We start from the raw sequence: 21,401 nt of genomic DNA, 5'->3' as shown, positions 1-21,401 counted from the left end.
GGGGGGGGCGCACAGGGGGTCTCGGTAACCAGGCACCGTGTGTGTGGGGGGGGGGGTCCCGGTAACGGTTGGGGGGGGGGTTGCAGTGATGGGGCAGAGCCAGGGCCGGTTCAATAATTTATTTCTCAGGATACAGTGGGGGGGGGGGCAGCCCCCCCCCATGACCCCCCCCTGCAGTGGGGGGGGGAGAACAGGGCCTGGGGTCATCACCCCCCCCCCCGGGCCCCACTGATAACGGAAGGGGGGGGGACATAGGGGGCCTGGGGACACCCCACACCATGGTCCCACTTGTAACAGGGTCAGGGAGAGGGTCACGCACTCCCCAGCCCCGCTTGGACTTGGGGGGGGGGGACGACAAGCTGGCTGTAACCTCCCCCCAGCCAGACCCATAACAGGGGAAGGGGGGGGGGGCTACTCCCCCCCCAGGGCCCTACTCAGACCAGGGGACACCCCAGGACTGTCAGTGAAACACAGGGACCCCCTGGGAACAGCCCCCTTTGGGGGGGGGGAACAAGGGAGAACCTCCTACCCCCCCCCATGAGCCCAGGGCAAGTAGTGTTTAATTGCCCCCCCCCCGCCCCAGAGCACGGGGAGAGGGGACAGGAGCGACGCAGCTAGGGCAGGAGGTGCCCCGGGCCCCCATGCTGGGGTGGGGGGTGGGCAGCCCCCCAACTTATTGCATACAGTAGGGCTGGACTCCCCCAGCCCCCCCCTCAAGGAAAAATAAGGCACTTGAGTAGTAAAACCCTGCCGGGTGCCAAGGGGGGGGCTGCCCCGCTCACAGGCGGGGTGGGAGGCACCGTGCCTGGGGCAGTTGGAGCGAGGGGGGGGGGTCTCAGCCCCGGAGCTGGCGAGGAGGGGGGCCCCCCTAGGCGAAGATGTTGGTGATGAAGTCGAGGAAGCGCTTGGCATACTGCTCGGGGTGCACCGTGGAGATCTCGGCCCCCGCCTGCGGGAGAGCGGGGGGGGGGGTGAGAGCCCGCCCCCCAGCCGAATCCCCCTCCAAAGGGAAATACCCGCCCCAGGACCCCCCCCCTTTTCCCCCCAAATAAAGGGGGCCGCCCCCTCCCCGCTCACCCCGTGCTTGACGGTCTTGGCGGCGTGGGCGGCCTTCTTGCGGGCGTCGTACTGCGTGAGGATGTCGATGAGGCCCATGAAGTACACCTCCTTGCGGGGGCCGCCTGGGGGGGCGGCAAGGGGGGTGAGCCCCGCGCGCCGCCCTTCGTCCCCCCCCCGTCCCAGCACCCAGCTCACCCTCGGTGCTCTTGATGGCATAGACGTCCACGTAGGGGTCAAACTCGCCAGGGCCCAGCGGCCGGTGGGAGTTGAGGTAGCTGCCGATGCCCTCCGGGGAGGTGCCGTAGGAGCCCACGATGGCGGCCCCCCCCTCGTCGCCCCCACCTTCCTCCTCCTCCACCTCCTCTTCCTCCTCCTGCTCTGCCCGTGCCACGTCGTGGATGCCCAGCAGCAGGCTGTAGTCCATGATCTTCAGCTGCACCAGGAACTGGTGACACAGGGAGGTCAAAGGAGGGGACATGGAAAGCCCATGGCCAGCAGCCGGTTTTCGGGAGGAGGGTACCAATCCTGGTGTCTGCACTGGCGGGAGGCAGCCACCCCATCCCCAAACACCCAGCCCCTGCCCGGGCACCACGGCTAGGCCTGGTGCCCCCCACCCACCTCCACGTCTCTCTTGAGCTTCTCCATGAAGTCCTTCTTGTCCTCCTCACCCACGTAGACCTTCTCGTTCTTGTTCAGGAAGTCCATGTCCTTGAGCGTGGGCAAGTCTTTGCCCTGCGGCGAGACGGGTGCGTGGGACGGGCCCCCGCGGTCCCGCTACGGCTGTGGGGAGCCCCCTCCCCACGCCAAGCAGTCAGCGGGGTCTTCCCCGCCCCGATGGGGGATGCGGTGGGCTCACAGATAGCGGGGACTCCCTGGGGACATGCGTGGTGGCACCTTGCCTCCACGGTCCCTCAGGAGGCCACAGCGTGGCAGGGATCAGCTCTCCCTGAACAGCCACAGCCCCATCGTTAAGCAGAGGCTGGGGGCAGGCTGGTAACGAGCCCAGGATCACCCCAATTCCCCCTCCCCAGGGTGGGGGCTCTCAGCACCATCCTGCCCACGTTGCGGTGCCCTGGTACCTTCTCCTTGTCGCTGGCTTCTCGGGACACGAGGGAGCCCTGGGGGAAAGCAGAGGCTGCGTTAGGCTGGGGGGGAAATCAGCTCTCCTGGCAGAGGGGACGACGGAGGGGGCAACGGAGCCAGAGGCGGCTAAATCCACCCAGGGGTGGAGAGTGTAGAGAAGCAGGAGGCACAGAACCCAAGGATATGAGCCGATTTGGGGGTCTGCCCCAGCTCAGCCTCTCTAGCAGCTTTAGGGGGGCCTGTGGTGGGGCAGCAAGGCTGGGGCAATGGTGTGGGCGCCCCGTTACCTTGAGGTCGTACTTTCTGTGCACGGAGAGCCGGTGGCTGAACATGTTCCTCATGACGAGCAGGTAGGTCTCCTCGCTGTCCACGCTCACCCGGTACATGCCCAGGAACTGGGGCAGCAGTGTGGTGCCGTGGCACTTCACGATGTACTGCGGGGAGACGCAGGTCCCGTCAGGGCTCCCGGTCAGCCCCGGGGCCCCTCACCGCGGCCCGGCCGCTGCGGCCCCATACCTGGTGGTAGTGGGACAGGAGGCCGTGGACATCAGCCACGTCCTCGCTCGACAGCTCCTTCACCACCAGCGTGCGGTCGTAGGAGAGCAGGAACCGCCGGTCGCTGCCCTCGGAGTGGGGCGGGCTGCGCGTCAGCGAGACCTGGGCAGGACGGGGGCAGGCGTCGGGCAGGGCCGGGGCGACGCCGGCGTGGCCCCAGGCTCCCACGAGCGCCGCGGGCCCACCTGGTAGTCCTGGTCGTCGATGCCGAAGCGCTCCCGGAGGTTGCGGAAGACCTGGGGGCAGTACTCCTTGAACTTGAAATGACTGGGCAGGTTCTCCCTGGGGGCGGAGGCGCCGGCGTGAGGGCACGGGGCTCCCCAGGGCGGCCGGGGGCTTCGTCCGCCCCTTTCCGGAGGGTCTCCCGGCCCTGCCCGGGGGTGTCCCGGCGCAGCAGAGCCGGCACTCACCGGTTGAAGAGGTGGTTGTTGACTTTGATTTTGGAGCTGGCCTTAAAGTCGTCGGGCAGGAGCATGACGGGCAGCGGGACCTGGCTGAGCTCGCTGATCTGCGGGGCAGCGGCGCAGGTGACGCCGGACGCTGCCGCTGCAGTGGTGGCCCCCGTGTCGCCAGCCGCGTGCCCTAGGCTGCCCCCCTCCGTGACCCCGCTGAGGAGCCCCCAGAAACACCCCGGTTCTCCCCGTTAGCGGGTGCCAGCGCCCGCCGCACGGACGCGGCAAGCTTGGGGGGCAGCTCGGGCAGGTGCTTGGATTAACGAGCGGATTAACGAGCGGCGGCCGCGGGCGGGCACGGCCAAGCAGCCGTGGGGCAGGCGAGGGTTAGCGCTGTTACCGGGGGGGGGGGCACACGCCACGCGATGGGGCCCAGGGGCCACCCACCTCCTCCAGGGCCGTCTGGGGGGGCACCGCACCGCCAGTCCGGGGGCTGCTACGGGGACAAACTGGGGAAGACGACGGGGGGGGGGGAGCCATCAGCGCTGTCGGGGGGGGACAGCCCCCTGGGGCAGCACAGAGGGGTGTTCCCACACTGGTGTCACCCCCCGTCAACTAGGGGGGCTGGACCACAGACCCCCAGGGGAGAGAAAAGGGGATCTGGTGTCCCTATGAGGGATGGGGGTCCTATGGGGGGATCTGGGATCCCCATAGGTGATGGGGGTCCCATGGGTGGGGGTTTGGGGTCCCCATATGGGATGGGGGTTCCATATTTGGGGGTCCGGAGTCCCCATAGGGGATGGGGGGGCACAGGGGCGTCCCACGGTGTGTGTGTGTGGGGGGGAATGCCCCAGGGGGGCTCCCGGGGAAAGGGGGGGCCCGGTCCGGTCCGGTCCTGGGGGGGGTCTCGCTGGGGGGAGGAGGAGGAGGCGCCGGTGACGGGTCGCAGCGGTGCCCCGGGGGGGGGTCCCCGGCTCCCGTCCCGGGGAGGAGCTCGGCGATGGCGGGGGGGGCGCCCCGGGGAGCGGTGTGGGGGGCGGCCCGGTGCCGGGGAGGCCGGTGCCGCCCTCACCTGGTGGTTCACGCCCCAGGCCAGCACGGCCAGCAGCGGGTCGGCGGCCCGCGGCACCTTCACCCGCTGCGGCACGAACCGCTTCTGCTTCTTCTTGGTCTTGGTGCGCGGCGCCGCCGGCCCCGCCGCCGCCATGGCCGCCGCTTCCGCCCGCCTTCCGCCCGCACCGCCGCGGCGCCGGAAGCGGCCGCGCGTTACCGCTTACGTCACCGCGCCCCGCCCCGCGCCCGCGCAGGCGCGCTGCGCCCCTCCGTCTATAGGTACCCTATAGGCGCTCCCGCCCCGTAGGGCCTTGGGGGGCGCCCGTGGGGCCGCGGCGGCCCCGAGCCCGCCCTGGGGCAGCTCCCCCCCCCAGCTCTTTTCCGGCTCCTATCGGGTTATATGTCCCTATAGGGCCTATAGGGTGTCTACAGTCCCCGCCCTGCCCCTGCCATGGGGGCTGTATGGATCCCCAGCCCTCCCCCGGGGGTCTGCAGGAACCCACAGCAGGGCTGTAGGGCTTTTGCCACCCGCGGGGAGCCTCCCCCGCTCACCAGGCTCTGTGGGTCCCATGCACTCCCTATAGGGGTGCTGTGTGCTCCTTATCGGGGTGTTGCATGTTGCCTATAAGGGTCTTGTGTGTTGCCTGTGGGGGTACCATGCACTCCCTATAGGGGTGCTGTGTGTTCCATATGGGGGTGTTGCATGTTGCCCATAGGGGTGCTGTGTGTTCCATATGGGGGTACGGTGCATTCCCCATAAGGATGCTATGTGTTCCATACAGAAGCGCTATGTTCCCCATAGAGGTGCTGCACGTTCCCTGCGGGGGTGCGCCGTGTGCCCCATAAGGGTGCTATATGTTCCCTATGGGAGCAGTCTGGGTTCCCCATAGGGGTGCTCCTGCTAGCGCCCCAGGCCTTCCCTATAGGGGGGGGCCAAGCTCCCCATAGGGTCAGGGCCCCGGGGTGCCACTGGGGAAACTGAGGCAGGAGCAGAGGTGCAGGCTGTACCCCCCCCGGCCCCCCCAGCCCCCCAGGACCCCCCCGGCCCCCCCAGCCCCACGGAGGCGGCCGCCAGCATCTCTTTCCTTTATTGACATCGCTTCCAGTTTGGCGCCTCGGCGGGTCGTGGCTAAATAGAGGCGTCGGGCGGGACATGCAGTGGCGGCGGGGCCGAGGGGGGCGGCGAGGCCGGGGGCCCCCAGCCCTGCCATGGGGGGGGACAGGCGGGTGGACACGGGGGGCAGCACCCCGCGGGCCCCCTAAGCGCCCGCCGTCCCACGGTGCGGGGGGACGGGGGATCCGGCCTCGCTGACCCCTCCACCTGCCGAGCGGGGCGGGCAGCGGGGGGTGGGGTGGGGGGGCCGGGTGCAAGGCGGGGGGGGGAGCTCACCCCCACTTGGGGGGCCGACCCCCACTTGGGGGGCCCCGACATTCCTCTGCGGTTCGGCTTAAGGCACCTCGAGCGGGCCCCAGGTGACCCCGTGCCGTGGGGCAGGTCCCCCGCCATGGGGCAGGTGCCCGGGGCGCGGGTGGCCCCCTGCCGTGGGGCAGGTCCCCCGCCATGGGGCAGGTGCCCGGGGCGCGGGTGGCCCCCCGCCGTGGGGCAGGTCCCCCGCCATGGGGCAGGACGGGGCGAGCATGGCGGCCCCCCGCCGTGGGGCAGGTACCCCGCCGTGGGGCAGGAGGGGGCTAGCGTGGCGGCCCCCCGCCGTGGGGCAGATCCCCCGCCATGGGGCAGAACGGGGCGAGCGTGGCGGCGAGCACACAGGACACGGAGAGCGGCACCGAGGCATGCGAGCGGGGCCGGGGCCGGCGGGACCTGTGGGGTGAGACAGGGCTGGGGGGTGTGGAACCCCCCCCACCCGCACCCTACACCCCACCGGGGCACCCAGCATCCAGGGGCGCTGGGAAGGAAGGGGGCGCAGGGGCTTCCCAGGGATGTGGGGTGGCCCAAGGCAAGGGGGGGGGGATTCCCAAGGGATGGGGGGACCCAAGGGATGTGGGTGTCCTGGGAAGGCCCCCGGGAGGGTCTTGGGGGGCTGTGGAGGGGGTCCCCGGGGAGATGGGGGGCTCTGCGGGGTCCCTGGGGGATGTGGGGTCCCTGAGCAACATGAGGGTCCCTGGGGGAGATGTGGGGGGGACCCCAGGGGAGATGTGTCCCTTGGGAGAGGGGGATCCTCAAAGGAGATGAGGGGTCTCCAGGGGGATGTGGGGTCTCCAGGGGGATGCAGGGGTGCGGGGGGTCCCTGGGAGATGAGGGGTCCCCCGGGGGGTGCGGAGGGTCCCTGGGCGTCCCCAGTACCTGGCGGGGGGGGGGCATTAGCTGGCAGCAGTCTCCTGGCGCAGGGGGAACAGCTTGGATTGCTCGTCGGCTTCGCACGCGCAGGACAGGTCGCTCCTGGGGGCGGCAGGTCAGCCCGGCTGGAGCCCTGACCCGGACCCCCAGCCCGGACCCCCAGCCCAGACCCCCAACCTGGACCCCCAGCCTGGACCCCAACACGGACCCCCAGCCTCGACCCCAGCCTGGATCCCAACCCGGACCCCAGCCTGGATCCCAGCACGGACCCCCAACCCGGACCCCCAGTGGCCCCCAGACCCCCAGCGTGGGGCTGGCCTGAACCCCCCTGGGCTCTGGGCTCCCCCTTGCGCCCCCTGGCTATGGGGGTCTCCAGGTCCCCTGACCCCCCCCCATGTCCAGCCTCCCCCCATCTGTCCCCCAGCACCCCATGTCCTCCTCGGCGCCCCACATCCCCCCCCCCAGCACCCCCCTACCTGTTATCGTTGATGTCTGTCATGTTCCCTGCAAGAAAGAGCAGCAGCTCCAGGGGGGTCATGGGGAGACGCCCCCCCCCATGTCCCCGGCCCCCCAGCTCCCGGCCCCCCTCACCGTTGTCCACGTTGAGCTGCTGGTAGGCGTCCGGGGGGCTGCTGGAGACCGTGCTGGAGCCGTTGGCGAAGCTGGGGGGGGGGCAGGGGACACAGGGACAGGGGGACACCGGCTGTGAGACCCACCGGGCACTGCTGGCACCCCCCCATCCCCCTGTGACCCCCCCCCATCTCCCCATAACCCCTGTGCTCCAACCCCTCCCGCCACCCCCATGCCCTGGCCCCCTCCATCCCCCTGCAACCCCAGAGCCCCCCAAAACCCTGCCCCTTCCATCCCCTCCTGTAACCGCCCATGCCCTGACCCCCTGCACCCCCCCAAAACCCCGCTGCCCCCCAAACCTGCCCCTCCATCCCCTCCTGCACCCCCCCGCCCCCCCGGCCCAGCCCCGCACTCACTAGCCCTGGGGGCCGGGGCCGGGGTAGCCCTGGAAGAGGCTGTTGGTGTAGCTGAGCCCCTCGGAGCCGCGGGCGCCCGCGGGGGCCGTGGGCGACGTCGCCGGCACCTGCCCCGGCCGCACCGGCTTGGCTGCGGGGGCACGCGGGGCTGAGGGTGCTTGTCGGGGTGCACCCGTCCCCCCGCCTACGTGTCTGTGCCAGCTCCCCGTGCACCCCACGCATGGGGCACCGTGCCGATCCCCGTGCACCCAGTGCATCCCAGTGCCCTGTCCCCGTGCACCCCATGCATCCCAGCCCCTGTCCCCTGCGCACCCAGTGCATCCCAGTCCCTGTCCCTGTGCACCCCAGTGCATCCCAGCCCCTGTCCCCGTGCACCCAGTGCATCCCAGCCCCTGTCCTCATGCACCCAATGCATGCCAGGCCTCATCCCCATGCATGCTAGCCACTGTCCCCGTGCACCCAGTGAATGGCAGCCCCCTGTCCCCGTGCACCCAGTGCATCCCAGCCCCTGTCCCCGTGCACCCAGTGCATCCCAGCTGCTGTCCCCGTGCACCCAGTGAATGGCAGCCCCCTGTCCCCGTGCACCCAGTGCATCCCAGCCCCTGTCCCCGTGCACCCAGTGCATGCTGGCCGCTGTCCCCGTGCAGCCCTGCCCATGCCAGCCGGGGGCGGGCGGTGCCGTACCGATGTGGGCGTTGTGGGCGCGCTTGGCGGCCCCCTTGGCGCGCACGGCCTCCTTGATGCGGTCCACCTCCTGCTGGTAGCGGCGCTTGTCCTTGAGGGCGCCCTCCTTGGCCTCCCTCAGGGCCCCCTCCAGGGCCTGAACTCGCGCAGCCGTAGCCCGAAGGCGTTTCTCCAGCTTCGGAAGCTCGCAGCGCAGATCTGCATTGTCACGAACCAGCTGGGGCCCCCCCGTCAGCACCCGCACCGGCACCGGCACCGGGCACCTGCAGCACTGGGCACCCGCGGCGGCACTGGGCACCCGCGGCACCCATGCTGGCACCTGCATCGACGCCCGCGGCACCCATGCCAGCACCCACCACGGTGCCGGTACCGGCCGCGCCAGCACCAGGCCCAGCACAGGCACCGAACGCCGTCAGCACCGGGCACCGGCGCTGGGTACCACGAACCGGGACACGGCACCGGCCCCGGCAGCACCCGGGGACTGTCAGCACCGGGCACCCGGGGTGTCCCACAGCCCCCATCCCACAGCGCCCGGCCCCATGGTGGTGCTTTGGGGGGGTCCCAGCCCCATGGCAGTGCTTTGGGGAGTCCCAGCCCCATGGCGGTGCCTTGGGGGGGGTCCCAGCCCCATAGCAGTGCTTTGGGGGAGTCCCAGCCCCATGGCGGTGCCTTGGGGGGGTCCCAGCCCCATAGCAGTGCTTTGGGGGGTCCCAGCCCCATGGCGGTGCCTTGGGGGGGTCCCAGCCCCATAGCAGTGCTTTGGGGGGTCCCAGCCCCCCAGCCATGCCCCCACGGGCACATGCAGCAGTGGGGGGCCATGATGGCGAAGCCGAGCCGAGTGGGGGGCAGAAGCACGGCGGGGGGGTGACATGGGGGGGGCAATGGGGCAGAGCCAGGCGGGGGTGCAGCAGGCGGGGGGCAGTGCCCCCCCTCCAAACGGAGAGGGAGGGGGGTCCCAGGTGGCAACCCCAGGCACGTGTGCTGCCCGCGGGTGCTGGGGTGGGGGGGGCCGGGAGGGGGGGGGCCGCGCGGTACCTTGGACACCCAGAGATCCAGCTAGGGAGGAGGCAGCGAGAGGGGGGGCAACAGAGCAGGGGTCAGCGCGGCCCCCAGCCCGGATCGCGGGGGGGCCCCCCGGAGCGCCTGGGGGCAAAGCCGCCCTGGGGTCCCCCCCCCGGGGACAGAGCGGGGGGAGCTGCCGGGGGGTGATGCCGGGGGGGGGGAGCAGCCCGGGGGGGTGATGCCGGGGGGGGGAGGCTGGCTGGGGGGCGAGGGGGCACCGGCCCCCCCCGGGCCCACCTGTTTGTGAACCTTTGTAAGCTGCTCCAGGTTGTTCTCAAGAAAGGAAATCTTCTGCTTCTGGGAGTGCAGCCCCCCACTGTCCTCGGGCTCCAGCTCTGCGCTCTGGGGGGGGCCGGGGGCCGCTGTCAGCACGGGCCCCCCCCCCCCCGGGAGCCCCGCTTTCTGGCCCCCCCCTTGCCTCCCACCTTTTGCTCCCGTTGCCCCCGTTTTCCACCCCATGGCCCTCACCATCGCCCCCCCCACCAGTTTCTGCCCCTGTTGCCCCCCGTTTCCCCCCCATCGCCCCCATTTCCACCCCCCCCGTCGCCCCCCCACCACTCACTTTCTTGACTCGAGTCGTGACGTCTTGAACAAACAGCTTGCGCAAGTTGTGGAGGGTCTGGAGTTCACGGGCCTGGGGGAACGGGGGTGAGCGGGGTGGGGGCACGGCCAACCCTGGACCCCCCCCCCCAAAAAAGACCCCAGGCCCCTCCCGGCCCCCCCGCACCTACCACGGTCTCCTCCAGCCCCTTGAGGTCCTGCTTGGACTGTTCGTGGCGCTCGTAGAGAAATCTGGGGGGAGACGGGGGGGGGGGGTCAGGGGGGGCTCCGGGGGGGCATCCAGGGATCTCGGGGGGCCCCGAGGGCTCCAGGGGTGCTGGTGGGGGGGGGGTCCCAGGGGTCTGGGGGGTGCTTCAGGGTCCTGGGCTCCCACGCATGTCCCGGGGGGGCTCTGGGGGTCCCCGGGAGGTGCTGGGGGTGTCGCAGGGCTCCTGGGGGTTTGGGGGATCCCGGGGGGTCCCAGGGGTGTTGCAGGGTGCTGGGGATGCCCCAGGGTCCCCAGGGGTGCGGGGGAGGTCCCAAGGAGTCCCAGGGCTCCTGGGGGTCTTGGGGGACACCAAGGAGGTCCTGGGGTCTGGGGGGGGGGGTCACAGGGGATCCTGGGGGGGTCCCAGGGCTCCCAGGGGTGTTGCAGGGTGCTGGGGATGTTGCAGGGCTCCTGGGGAAGTTGGGGGGTCCCAAGGAGTCCCAGGGCTGCTGGGGAGCTCAGGGGGGTCCCGGGGGGTCCCGGGGCTCCCGGGGGGGTCCCGGGGGGGTCTCACGTGAGCTCCTGCAGCCGGGCGGCCTTGGCCCGCTCCTCGCCCCGCAGCGCCTCGTGCTCCGCTCGCAGCTTCTCCAGCTCCAGCTCCAGCTTCTGGTTGAGGCTGCGGGAGAGACGGCGCGTCGGGGATGGACGGATGGACGGAGGGGCCATCGGGGGACGGAGCATCCCCCATCCCCGCCCTCCGTCGCCCGGGCCGGTGACTGATGGGTGCGGGGATGGGGACAGGAGCAGGGCTGGGCTTCACGCCTGGGCGGACGCAGGGACGGGGACGGGGACAGGGATGGGGACAGGACAAGGATGGGGATGGGGATGGGGATGGGGACGGGGACAGGAAAGGGGATGGGGACAGGGACAGGGACAGGGACGGGGCGGGTGCCCCCGGTCTCTCACTCTCGCAGCTCGTCGATGGTTTTCTGCTTCTCGTTGATCTCGTCGCGCAGCCGGGCCAGCTGCTTGTGCTGGGCCTCGCGGTGGCTCTCCAGCTGCAGCTCCAGCGCCTTCTGCGGGGGCCGAGGGCTCAGCGCCGGGGGGACCAGGACCCCGAGACCCCCCAGGGACCTCCTGCGCCCCCAGGGACCCCCTGCATCCTCCTGGGACCCCCCACACCCCCTGGGACCTCTAGGGACCCCCTGCACCCCCCAGGACCCTCTCATGCCCCCAGGACCTCTAGGGATCCCCTGCACCCACCAGGGACCTCTAGGGACCCCAGGACCTCTAGGGATCCCCTGCACCTCCCAGGGACCCCCAGCACCCGCCTGCACCCCAGAGACACCCAACCCCCCCCCCAGGGACCCTGGGATACTGCTGCACCCCCCAGGGACCCCCTGCATCCTCCTGGGACCCCCCGCACCCCCCAGGACTTCTAGGGATCCCCTGTACCTCCCAGGGACCCCCAGCACCCGCCTGCACCCCAGGGACACCCAACCCCCCCCCCCAGGGACCCTGGGATACTCCTGCACCCCCCACGCTCCAGGGACCCCGACACCCACTCACCTTGACCTCGTCTGTCTCCTGGGTCTCATCCTGCTCCCGGTCCTTCATGGCCACCTCGTGAGCCGTCTCTGCAGGGCAGAGCTGGGGTCGGCGGGGACGAGCCAGGGGCCACCGGGACCCCCCGGACCTCCAGACCCCTCCGTGCCCGGCAGCTGGGCCAGCTCCTCGCCGTGTCCCCTGCCACATCCTGCAGCCCCCTGTGCCCCCCGGCCCCCCACCTTGCCCCTGAGCCCCCCGGCCCCCCGCCGCGCACCCTGGGCCTGCAGCCGGGCCAGCTCCTCGCTCAGCGTGTCGTAGGACTCCTCCAGGTGCCGCTTCTTCAGCTCCACGTTCTGCATGTACTCGGTGAGTGAGCGGATCTTCGCCTCGTGCTGCGGGACCGGGACCAGCCTCAGCCACGGCCACCCAGCATGGCCACGGGGCCACCTGGCCACCGCCACCCATCCAGGGTCAAGGGCCACCCAGCCACTGCCACCATGGCCACCCAGACCGGGGCAAGGGCCACCATGGCCACCCAGCCAAGGTCAGGGGCCACCCAGCCGCCGCCACCCACCGAGGGCCACTGAGGCCACCAAGCCACCGAGCTCAGGGGCACCAAGGCTGTGACACGGCTCTCGGGGACTGCCCAAGGGTGGTCACCTCCCCCCCCCATGTCTGGTCCCCCCTGCCCAGCCCACCTGGGAGATGAGGAGCTGGCAGGAGGAGAGCTCCCGGCCCGTCACCTCCATCTTGCGATGGCACTCGACCTGCAGGTTCTCCAGCTGCCGGCACCGCTTCACCACCGACTTCACCTCCGACTTGATCTTGCTGATGTAGAGCCGGGCCACGGTGAACTCCTCCTCGATGGCCCCACTCACCTCCACCGGCTGGGCACGGCACGGCACGGCACACGCGTGAGCATTGCACGGACGTGTCACGGCACGGACATGTCACACGTGTGAAGGTTGCGTGGGCACGGCAGTGGGCATTGCACGGACGTGTCACGGCACGGACATGTCACACGTGTGAAGGTTGCGTGGGCACGGCAGTGGGCATTGCACGGATGTGTCACAGCATGGACATGTCACACGCGTGAAGGTTGCATGGGCACGGCAGTGGGCATTGCATGACACAGGTGTGACACAGGTGTGACTATGGCATGGGCACGAGCACGGCATGGTGCAGGCATTGGCACAGCACGGTGCAGCGGGTCCCCGGTGCCCCCCGTCCCCCTGCCCGGTCCCCCCCCCCCGGGGGGTCCCCCCTGCCCTGACCAGTTTGATCTCGCCATTGCCCACGATGACGCTGAACTCGCTCAGGTCCTTCATGAGCCCGTTGAGCACCTCAGCCGCCCGCTTCCGCTGCTGCCCGCTCACGTCCCGCACCCGCTGCAGCTCCGTCTCCAGCGACAGCGTCGTCGCCTGCGGGCACGGCTCAGCACCCCCCCTCCAGGGACCCCCAGCACCCCGGGGTCCCCCCAGCATCCCCAAGACACCCCCAGCATCCCCAGAGACCTCCCGGCACCCTCACGGTCCCCCCAGCACCCTCAGGGTCCCCCTGCATCTCCAGGGTCCTCCCAGCATCCCAGGGACACCCCTGCACCCCCCTGCACCCCAGGGATCCCCCAACACCCCCAGGAAGCCCACAGCACCCGGGGGTCTCTCAGCATCTCCAGGACCCCCATCAGCACCCCAAGGTCTTGTTGGAATGCCCAGGACCCCTCTGCATCCTTGGCACCTCCAGGACCATCTAGGCACCTCTAGGGACCCTCTGGGACCCCCCAGCACCCCAGGTTTGAGGTTGTGGGAGATCCCTCTGGATCTGAGGTCCTGGTTCAGGATCTGGGGGATCCCGGGTCTGGGGGGGGGTCCTGGCCTGGCTGCCCCCATTCAGGTCTGGGGGTCCTGGCTTTGGGGGCTCCTGGTTTGGGGTCTGGGGGTCCTGCTTTGGGTCTGGTTGGGAGTCTGGGGGGGGTCTCAGCCCTGGGGATCCCAGTGTGATCCTGGGGTCCCTGTAGGGGGGCCCTGGTATGGGGAGCCCAGCTGGGGGGCAGACTGGGGTCCTGATGGGGGGTCCCAGTTGGGTTCCTGGCCTGGGTCCCAGGCGAGCTTCCCTTTGGGGTCCCAGAGACATTCCCAGTCGGGATCCCAATCGGGGTCCCAGCTGGGGGTCCCAGTGGGGGTCCCAGTGGGGGTCCCGGCGGGGGTCCCGGCGGGGGTCACCTCGGTGCGGGCCAGCTCGTCGGCGAGCCGGCGGTTGTGGCGCCCGGTGTCCTCGGCCTCCTGCGCCTTGCGGTCGTAGCTGCGCGCCAGCTCCTCCAGCGCCGCCAGCACCTCGGCCACCTCGGCGCGGGCGGCCCCGTGCTCGGCCCGCAGCGCCGCCAGCTCCCGGCGCGCCGCCTCGCCGCCCCCCCGCGCCGCCGCCAGCACCTGCCGCAGCCCCGGCGGGGGGGTCAGCGTGGGGGTCCTCATGGGGTCCCCAGTGGGGGTGCAGAGGGGTCAGGTGGGGGGTCCCAGCAGGGTCAGGGTGGGGGGCGCAGGGGGTCCCTGATGGGGGGTCTGGGGGGAAAGAGTGGGGGGCCTGGGGGCATCCCCAGGGCAAGTCGAAGGGGGTCAGGGTAAGGGATCCAGGGTGGGTCCAGGGCATCCCAAGGAGGTCAGGGTGGGGGTCCCAGGGTGATCAGGTTGGGGGCTCCAAGGAGAGTCCCGAGTTGGGCCCAGGGGTCAGGGTGGGGGGCCCCAGCAGGGTCAGCTTATGGGGGCTATAGGGGCCAGGCAGAGAGACATGGGGCCAGGGGATCTCACCTCCTCCTGGTCCAGCATCTGCTGTTTGAGCTTCTCCATGATTTGACTCTGCTGGTTGATCTCGTCATCCTGGGGGGAAGGAGGGGGGGTGTCGGTGCCACCCAGGTCCCCAAGGGTGCGGGAGCAGCACGGGGCAGTCCTGGAGGTCCTGGGGGTCCCTGGGCTGCCAGGTGACCCCAGGAGCCCCTGGGCTGCCTCATATCCTGGGGGAGTCCCGGGGGGGGGGGTCCCCAAGGGTCCTGAGGGATCCCAGGAAGTATCGGGATCCCAGGGGGTCCCTGGTGGTCCTGGGTGGGTCTCTGGGGGTCCTAGGAGGGCACCCACCTTGTCATCCAGCTGCTTGTAGAGCTTGCGGATCTCCTCCTCGTACTTGCGGCGCTCCTCGTCGGAGATGTGGATGACGATGGAGGAGCTGTTGTCGTTGAGGGGTGTCTCTCCGGTGGGCTCCGGCCCCGACCCCGGCCCCTCGATGGTGCCGGTCTCCGTCTCCGCCTCAGCCCCACTCAGCTGCTCCGTCTCGGGCACGTTCTCCCCTGTGGACGCAGCCTCAGTTTCCCCATGCCGGGAGGACAGGACAGGGGGGCTCCCAGCCCTTCTGCCCCCTCCCGGACACCTGGGCCCCCCTCACCGCTCCGCCAGCGGCTGAGCTCGGCCTCCAGCTTGGTGATGGTCTCCTTCAGCGTCTTGTTCTTCTCCTTCTCCTTCTCATACTTCTTCTTCCACTGCTCGGCCGTCAGCTCCAGGTTCACTGATGCTGTGTTCTTGATGGTCTTGGCCCTGGGGCAGGGGGAACCCCTCAGTCGGAACCCCCCAGCTCCCCCTCGCCAGGCAGCATCCCCCAGGGGTCCCCAGGGACCACCGCAGAGCCCCCAACCACAGCCACCCCTCAGGGTCCACCCTGCTCCCCTCCTGCCCCCAGAGCCCCCATGCTGCTGCTCCCCCATGGGAATTGGGGGGCATCACAGGAGCCTGGATGGGTGCAGGGGGTGTAGTTGGGGTGCAATGGGTGCATGGAGTGTAATTGGGGTGCAAGGGGGTGCAAGGGGTGCAGGGGGTGTAGTTGGGGTGCATGGGGTATAGCTGGGGGTGCAATGGTGCAGGGGGGCGCACGGGGCGCATTTGGGGTACCCGGGGACCCTGATGCGCCCTCCCCTACCGCTGCCCGAACATGAGGGTGGATTTGGTCTCGGCGTCGTTGTAGCTGGACGGGGAGCAGCAGATGAACATGGTGGTGCGGCAGTTCCCCCCCAGCGAGTCCTGCAGGATCCGCGTCATCTTGCTGTCCCGGTAGGGCACGTAGGCTTTCTGCGGGGGGCACAGGGGCTCAGCGGGGCCCAAACCCGGGCGAGGGGGTCACCGCAGGACCACGGGGTCACAGCCAGCCCCCTGCCCCATGGGGCAGAGCAGGGGGAGGCCGGGCCGCGGCGGGGGGCCGCGCTCTCACCGTGCCCTCGGCCAGGGCCGAGATGACGTTGCCCAGCGCCGACAGCGACTTGTTGATGTTCTTGGCCTCGTCCAGCACGGCCCCCTCGGCCCCCGTCTTGCTGACCTGTGGGGCCGGGGAGGCTCAGACGTGCCCCCCCCCCCGGGGCAGCACATCCAGTTGCCCCGCTGGGCTCACCCCAGGGACCCAGGTGTCCGGGCAGAGCTGGCCCCACTGAGCATCGATGGGGCAGGGAGGTGGCCCCCTGCCCAGGGACCCCCAGAGACCCCCAACTGAGGGACCCTGCAACCCAAGGACAACCCAGGGACCCCCAGCTCCCAGGGATCTCTCCCCAGGGACCCCCAGAAGCCCCTAACCCAGGGACCCCCCCAGCCCAGGGCCCCCAGCCCAGGGATGTCCCCAACCCCAGGGTCCTTCAGCCCAAGGACCCCAGGGACATCCCCAGCCCAGGAACCCTCAGCCCAAAGGTGCCCCCAACACCTCCCAACCCAGACCCCCCCGCAAGTCTGGGGAGCCCTGGCCCCAGGGACCCCCCCCAGGCCCAAGGTCCCCCGACCTTCTCGCTCCCGGCCAGGTCGACCAGGTAGAGCTTCCCGCTGAGCTTCTGCTCCGTCTCCACGTTCTCCTGCTTGATGTTGATGAGGAAGATGCTGTGGCTGCGGGAGCTGTGCTCGTTCATGTCTGTGGGGCATGGGGAGAGGCTGCACACCGCAGCACTGACCCACGGCGCCCCACACCTTGGCGGCCCCACACCTCACCGACACACGGCGCCCCACACCGCACCGGCCCACGGTCCCCCAGGGACCCTACGGCACCCTGGGACCCAACAGTGCTCCAGGGACCCCAACGGTGCCCCAGAGATCCCCATGGCACCCCAGAGACCCCCAGAGATCCTCAGGGACCCCACAGGTCCCCAGAGATCCCCATGGTATGACAGGGACCCCCACAGTGCCCCAAGGACACCCACGGCATCCCAGGGACCACCATGGCCCCCTGCCCCCTGCACCCCACAGCCCCCCTATGGGTCACACAGCCACCCCCTGGAGTCCGCAGCCCACGGGCCCCCCTCCTGCCCCCCAGCTCCCCGTCGCCCCCCGGTGCTCACTGGTGACGGCCACGTGCCGGTTCGACTTCCCCTCGTCGATCACGTCCAGGATCTCCTCAGGGCTGGACACGAAGCGCTCGGTGCAGCCCTGGGGCACGGGCAGGGGGTTAGGCCAGGGGGCTGACCCCAGCCCCCCAAACCTCCGTGGGTGCCCCCCATGGGGTGCCCCCCAGCTGGGGCACCCCCCCAGGACCCCCCTCACCTTGACGTAGGGAACCCGGTTCTTGTCCTCATGCACCGACAGGTTGGTCTTGGTCACTGGGGGGGACATGGGGTGAGGGGAGCTGAGGGGTGGAGGTGAGCCCCCGGCTTTGCCCCACTGCTAGGGCCTGCAGCCCCCAGCCCCACTGTGCCCCCCAGTGCTCCCAGTGCTCCCCCATACCCCCCCAGTGCCTCCCAGTGCCCCCCCCAGTGATCCCCAATACCCTCCCAATGTCTCCCACTCTCTGCCAGTGCCCTCAGAGCCTCCCCACTCACTGTCCAGCAGGTCCCGGATCTTGTCCAGATAAATTTCGAAGTAAGAAACCTGGCAGAAGGGAATTGGGATGTTGGGGGGGGGGACTAGAATCTGCCCCCCCTGTCCTCCTAGTGCCCCCAGCCCCATGAACCCTCCAGTCCTCCCAGTACCCCGGTCCCCCAGGCCTCCCAGTGCCCCCAGCCCACCTTGATGTGGAACTCAAGGTTCTCGTCCATGGAGTAGATGTGGTTGAAGATGTCCTGGGCGATGCGGGGGATGATGCCCATCTGCTGGGGGTCATGCAGCTTGCCCTGGGGGCAGCGGAGGGGGTGAGCCGGGAGTCCTCGAGCCCCTATGGGGAGCCCAGAGCCCCCCCAGCCCCCAAGCCCCCCAGTCCGAGCTGCCCCCGGCCCCCCTCACCTCCATGGTGTGGGTCTTGCCCGATGACGTCTGCCCGTAGGCGAAGATGGTGCCGTTGTAGCCGGCCAGCACGTCTGCAGTGGGATGAGAGCGGGCAGAGAGACCCTGGCACCCCCAGGACCCCCAGAGACCCCCCAGGACTCCCAGGACCCCCAGAGACCTTGTAGATCTTCCCAGACCCCCAGACACCTCCCCAAGGGACCCCCTGAGCCCCTAGGGACCTCATAGCCCCCCAGATCACCTCCAGGACCCCCAGAGATGCCAAGAGCCCCTGAGATCCCCAAAGGGACCTCGTGAACACCCCCAGGGACTTCACAGACCTCTCCAGGAGCCCTAGAGACCCCATAGACCCCTCATAAGTCCTACAGAGACCCCAGAATGCACTGAACATCCCCAGGGACCCCCCAGCTCATCTGCCCCCGCCAGAGTCACCTCCCAACCTGCCCCACGCACTCATGTCACCTCCCAGCACCCTCCAAACTGCACCTGGATCCAGGCCCTTCCCGAAAAGCCTTCCCCTGCTAGGACCCAGCCCAGGGCCCCCCGAGCCCCCCTCCTGCCGAGCCCCCCGGCCCCTCACCCTTGACGATCTGCATGGCGCAGGCATGGTACACCTGCTCCTGGGTGGTGTTGGGGGGGAAGACGCGGTCGAAGACATAGGGCTTGCCCTGGGGAGGGAATGAGGGGGTCAGTGTCCAAGGGACCCCCCCCCCGCCGCTGTCCCCATGGTGCTTGTGGCAGTGCTGGACCCAGGGCTCCCCTGGGGGGGGGACCAGTACATTCCAGTGGGTCCCAGTAAGAGGGGTGCAGCCACCTGCTTCTCCTGACCCCCCCATCTACCCCGAGGCCCCACACCTCGACTCCCATACACCCATACACCCAGTCCCTCCATACACCCCCTCAGACCTCCCCAGAACCCCCAAACACCCCCAGCCCCCATACATCCCCCCAAACCATCCCAGACCCCCCCATACACTCCCCCAAACACTCCAGGCCCTATAAACACCCTCAGACACCCCCATAGCCCCATACACCCCCTAAAACACTCCCAGACCCCCCATATACCCCCATCTCCCCATACATCTCCTCAGACCCCCCCAGACCCCCATACACCCCGTAAGACACCCTCATAGCCCCATACACCCCCAAAACACCCTCAGACCCCCCATACACCCCCATCTCCCCATACATCCCCTCAGACCCCCCCAGACCCCCCATACACCCTCTCAGACACTCCCAGAGCTCCATACACCCCCCAAAACACTTTCAGACCCCCCGTACACCCCCATCTCCCCATACATCCCCTCAGACCTCCCCAGACCCCCATACACCCCCTCAGACCCCCCATAGCCCCATACACCCCCAAAACGCTCTCAGACCCCCTATACACCTCCTCAGACCCCCCAGACCCCCCAAACACCCCATCCTCCATGCATCCCCCCCATACACCCCCATACACCCCCTCAGACACCCTCATAGCCCCATACACCCCCAAAACACCCCCATACCCCCCATACACCCCTTCAGACCCCCCCAGCCCCCCAAATACCCCCCAAACGCCCCCGCCGGCCGCGGGAGCTGTCCAGGCCCCGGTGCTGAACCGCCGCCGCCGCCGCCGCCACGCGGGGGACGCGGGGACACAGAGCACACCCGGCCCGCGCTGCACACACCGCACAGCCACACAACCACACAACCACACACAGCACAGCCACACACAGCCACACAACCACGCACAGCACAGCCACGCAACCACACACAGCACAGCTACGCAACCACACAGCCACACACAGCACAGCCACACACAGCACAGCTACACACAGCCACGCAACCACACACCGCACAGCCACACAACCACACACAGCACAGCTACGCAACCACACACAGCCACACACACACAGCCCGCAGACCCAGCAACACAACACCCGGCAACGCACAGCCACAACACAACCAGCGCAGCAACACACAGCTACACAGTCACGCAGCGCCCTGCACCACACAGCCGCACACCGCCACCGGCGCAGCAACACGCAGACCCAGCCGCACACAGCCACACACAACATCCCGCACTGATACAACCACACACACACACCCGACACCCCACACCGCTACACTCCACCCTGCACTGGCACAGGAGGCACCGCAACGCACAGCCTCAGCTGCACACAGCCGCACGACACCCTGCATTGCACCGGCACAACCGTGCACCAACACAGCCGCACTCCGACACAACACCCCACACTGCACAGACCCGACAGCCGCGCGGCACTGCAACACCCTGTGCGACAACACCCAGCACAGCTGCACACCCACACGACACAGCCGCAGAGCCACACAACCCCCCTGGCCCACACCCCTGGGTCCCCTCTGCCCCCCCGGGATCCCCCATCTTGGGGCTGGGGGGGGGTCAGGCTGGCTGGGCTGAGGACCCCCCCCGTACAGGACCCTCCCTGGTGCACCGGGCCCCATTACGGGGGGGGGGGGGGGGGTCTCCAGCCCTGGTCCCTGCAGCCCCCCCAGTGCCGGGAGGGTGGGGGGGGGCACGGTAGAGCCTAAGAAAGGGCCATGCTGTGCCGCAGGGAGGGGCCGGGGGGGCAGGATCTGCGGCAAATTGCCCCCCCGGGCCTGAGCCTGCCAGGGAGCTGAGGCATCGACCCCCCCCGGGGCACCTGGGCGTCTCCGCTCACTGTAAACAGCCCCCCCCGCCCCGGCACTGGGCCAGACTGGGGGGACTGGGGGCACCCGCAGCCCTCAGAAAGCGAAAAGGGGGGGCTGCAGGGGGGGAAACGCCCTGGTGGGGGCTGCGGGGGGGGGGGCTGCGTCCCACCGGGCTCCGGGTCCCCTCGCTGCTGGACACGCCCAGGGTGATTCCCCCCCTATTTCGCCCCCAATCCCCCCCCCGGCTGGCTATTCCCCCCCCATGTCCCCCTCTGACTGGTTATTTTCCCCCCAATCCCCCCCCCAGCTGCCTATTGCCCCCCCAATCCACCCCAGCTGGCTATTTTCCTCCAAATCCCCCCCCGGCTACCTATTGCCCCCCTCAAATTCCCCCCCCATCTGCCTATCCCCCCCCAAGTACCCCCCCGGCTCCCTATCCCCTCCCAAATCTCCCCCCCAGCTGCCTATTACCCCCCAAGTACCCCCCCCCCAGCTGGCTATTCCCCCCCTCATCTCCCTGCAGCTGGGCGGGCCGGGACCCCCCAAGCCCCGCTGGGGGGGTTCGGGGTCCCTGTCCCCCCCCGCCCCCCCGCACTCACCCCCACCACGACGCTGTCATCGCCCTGGAAGACGGGCAGGAACTTGTCCCCCCGCAGGATCTCGGCCTGGTTCAGTGGCCGGAACCGGCACAGCACCTTGATGCTGCACTCGGTGCTGGGCTCCGCCATGCTGGGGGGGCCGGGGGGGTCCTGGGCGTTGGGTGCTACCCAAAGGCGCGGGGTGCTACCCAGGGGGGTGCTGGGAGCGCCCCTGGGATGCGGGTGGTACCCGGGGATGCGGGTAGTGCGCAGGGGTGCCGGGGGCTACCCAAGGGCGTGGGGTGGCACCCAGGGGTGCAGGACGCTGCCCAGGGGCCGGCTGGTGCCCAGGGGTGCGGGGTGGCACCCGGGGATGCGGGGCAGCACCCAAGGATGCGGGATGCTACCTAGGGGTCAGGCGGCACCCGAGGATGCAGGGCGGTACCCAAGGATGCGGGATACGACCCAGGGA

The 21,401-nt window shown here is 70.0% G+C and overlaps 2 protein-coding genes across 2 annotated transcripts; both read right to left on the bottom strand.

Annotated features, from left to right (window-relative positions):
- Nucleotides 1-130: 130 nt before the first annotated feature.
- On the bottom strand, nucleotides 131-4,325 carry PIP4K2C (phosphatidylinositol-5-phosphate 4-kinase type 2 gamma). The gene is made up of 10 exons (XM_067314122.1): nucleotides 4,162-4,325; nucleotides 3,108-3,205; nucleotides 2,883-2,979; nucleotides 2,659-2,799; nucleotides 2,430-2,576; nucleotides 2,139-2,177; nucleotides 1,678-1,791; nucleotides 1,255-1,504; nucleotides 1,078-1,181; nucleotides 131-949 (listed from the first exon to the last, which is right to left on the bottom strand). The coding sequence occupies exons 1-10, from the start codon at nucleotides 4,294-4,296 to the stop codon at nucleotides 869-871; spliced, it is 1,206 nt and encodes a 401-aa protein (XP_067170223.1). The 5' UTR covers nucleotides 4,297-4,325; the 3' UTR covers nucleotides 131-868.
- A 1,175-nt stretch (nucleotides 4,326-5,500) lies between these two features.
- Nucleotides 5,501-21,401, bottom strand: KIF5A (kinesin family member 5A). The gene is made up of 29 exons (XM_067313919.1): nucleotides 20,951-21,401; nucleotides 18,277-18,364; nucleotides 17,697-17,770; nucleotides 17,483-17,587; nucleotides 17,297-17,345; nucleotides 17,022-17,077; nucleotides 16,820-16,907; nucleotides 16,271-16,395; nucleotides 15,715-15,819; nucleotides 15,427-15,575; nucleotides 14,899-15,047; nucleotides 14,595-14,803; nucleotides 14,271-14,339; nucleotides 13,689-13,895; nucleotides 12,741-12,887; nucleotides 12,165-12,353; nucleotides 11,741-11,858; nucleotides 11,488-11,555; nucleotides 10,885-10,994; nucleotides 10,493-10,594; nucleotides 9,902-9,962; nucleotides 9,733-9,804; nucleotides 9,408-9,512; nucleotides 8,109-8,325; nucleotides 7,425-7,554; nucleotides 7,030-7,100; nucleotides 6,915-6,942; nucleotides 6,445-6,540; nucleotides 5,501-5,961 (listed from the first exon to the last, which is right to left on the bottom strand). Exons 1-28 carry the CDS (start codon nucleotides 21,077-21,079, stop codon nucleotides 6,462-6,464), a joined length of 3,099 nt encoding a protein of 1,032 aa, XP_067170020.1. The 5' UTR covers nucleotides 21,080-21,401; the 3' UTR covers nucleotides 5,501-5,961; nucleotides 6,445-6,461.

Source organism: Apteryx mantelli, chromosome 33, assembly GCF_036417845.1.
Source record: "Apteryx mantelli isolate bAptMan1 chromosome 33, bAptMan1.hap1, whole genome shotgun sequence".
Taxonomy (NCBI): domain Eukaryota; kingdom Metazoa; phylum Chordata; class Aves; order Apterygiformes; family Apterygidae; genus Apteryx; species Apteryx mantelli.
This window is presented reverse-complemented; position numbering and strand designations above follow the sequence as displayed.

Coding starts and splice junctions, on each gene's coding strand:
- PIP4K2C (XM_067314122.1), bottom strand. CDS start 4,296: ATGGCGGCGGCGGGGCCGGCGGCGCCGCGCACCAAGACCAAGAAGAAG. Junction 2,800..2,882: donor TCGACGACCAGGACTACCAG/GTGGGCCCGCGG, acceptor CGTCCTGCCCAG/GTCTCGCTGACGCGCAGCCC. Junction 2,577..2,658: donor TCCTGTCCCACTACCACCAG/GTATGGGGCCGC, acceptor GTCTCCCCGCAG/TACATCGTGAAGTGCCACGG.
- KIF5A (XM_067313919.1), bottom strand. CDS start 21,079: ATGGCGGAGCCCAGCACCGAGTGCAGCATCAAGGTGCTGTGCCGGTTC. Junction 17,078..17,296: donor GATCCGGGACCTGCTGGACA/GTGAGTGGGGAG, acceptor TGTCCCCCCCAG/TGACCAAGACCAACCTGTCG. Junction 10,595..10,884: donor ACCATCGACGAGCTGCGAGA/GTGAGAGACCGG, acceptor TCTCTCCCGCAG/CCTCAACCAGAAGCTGGAGC.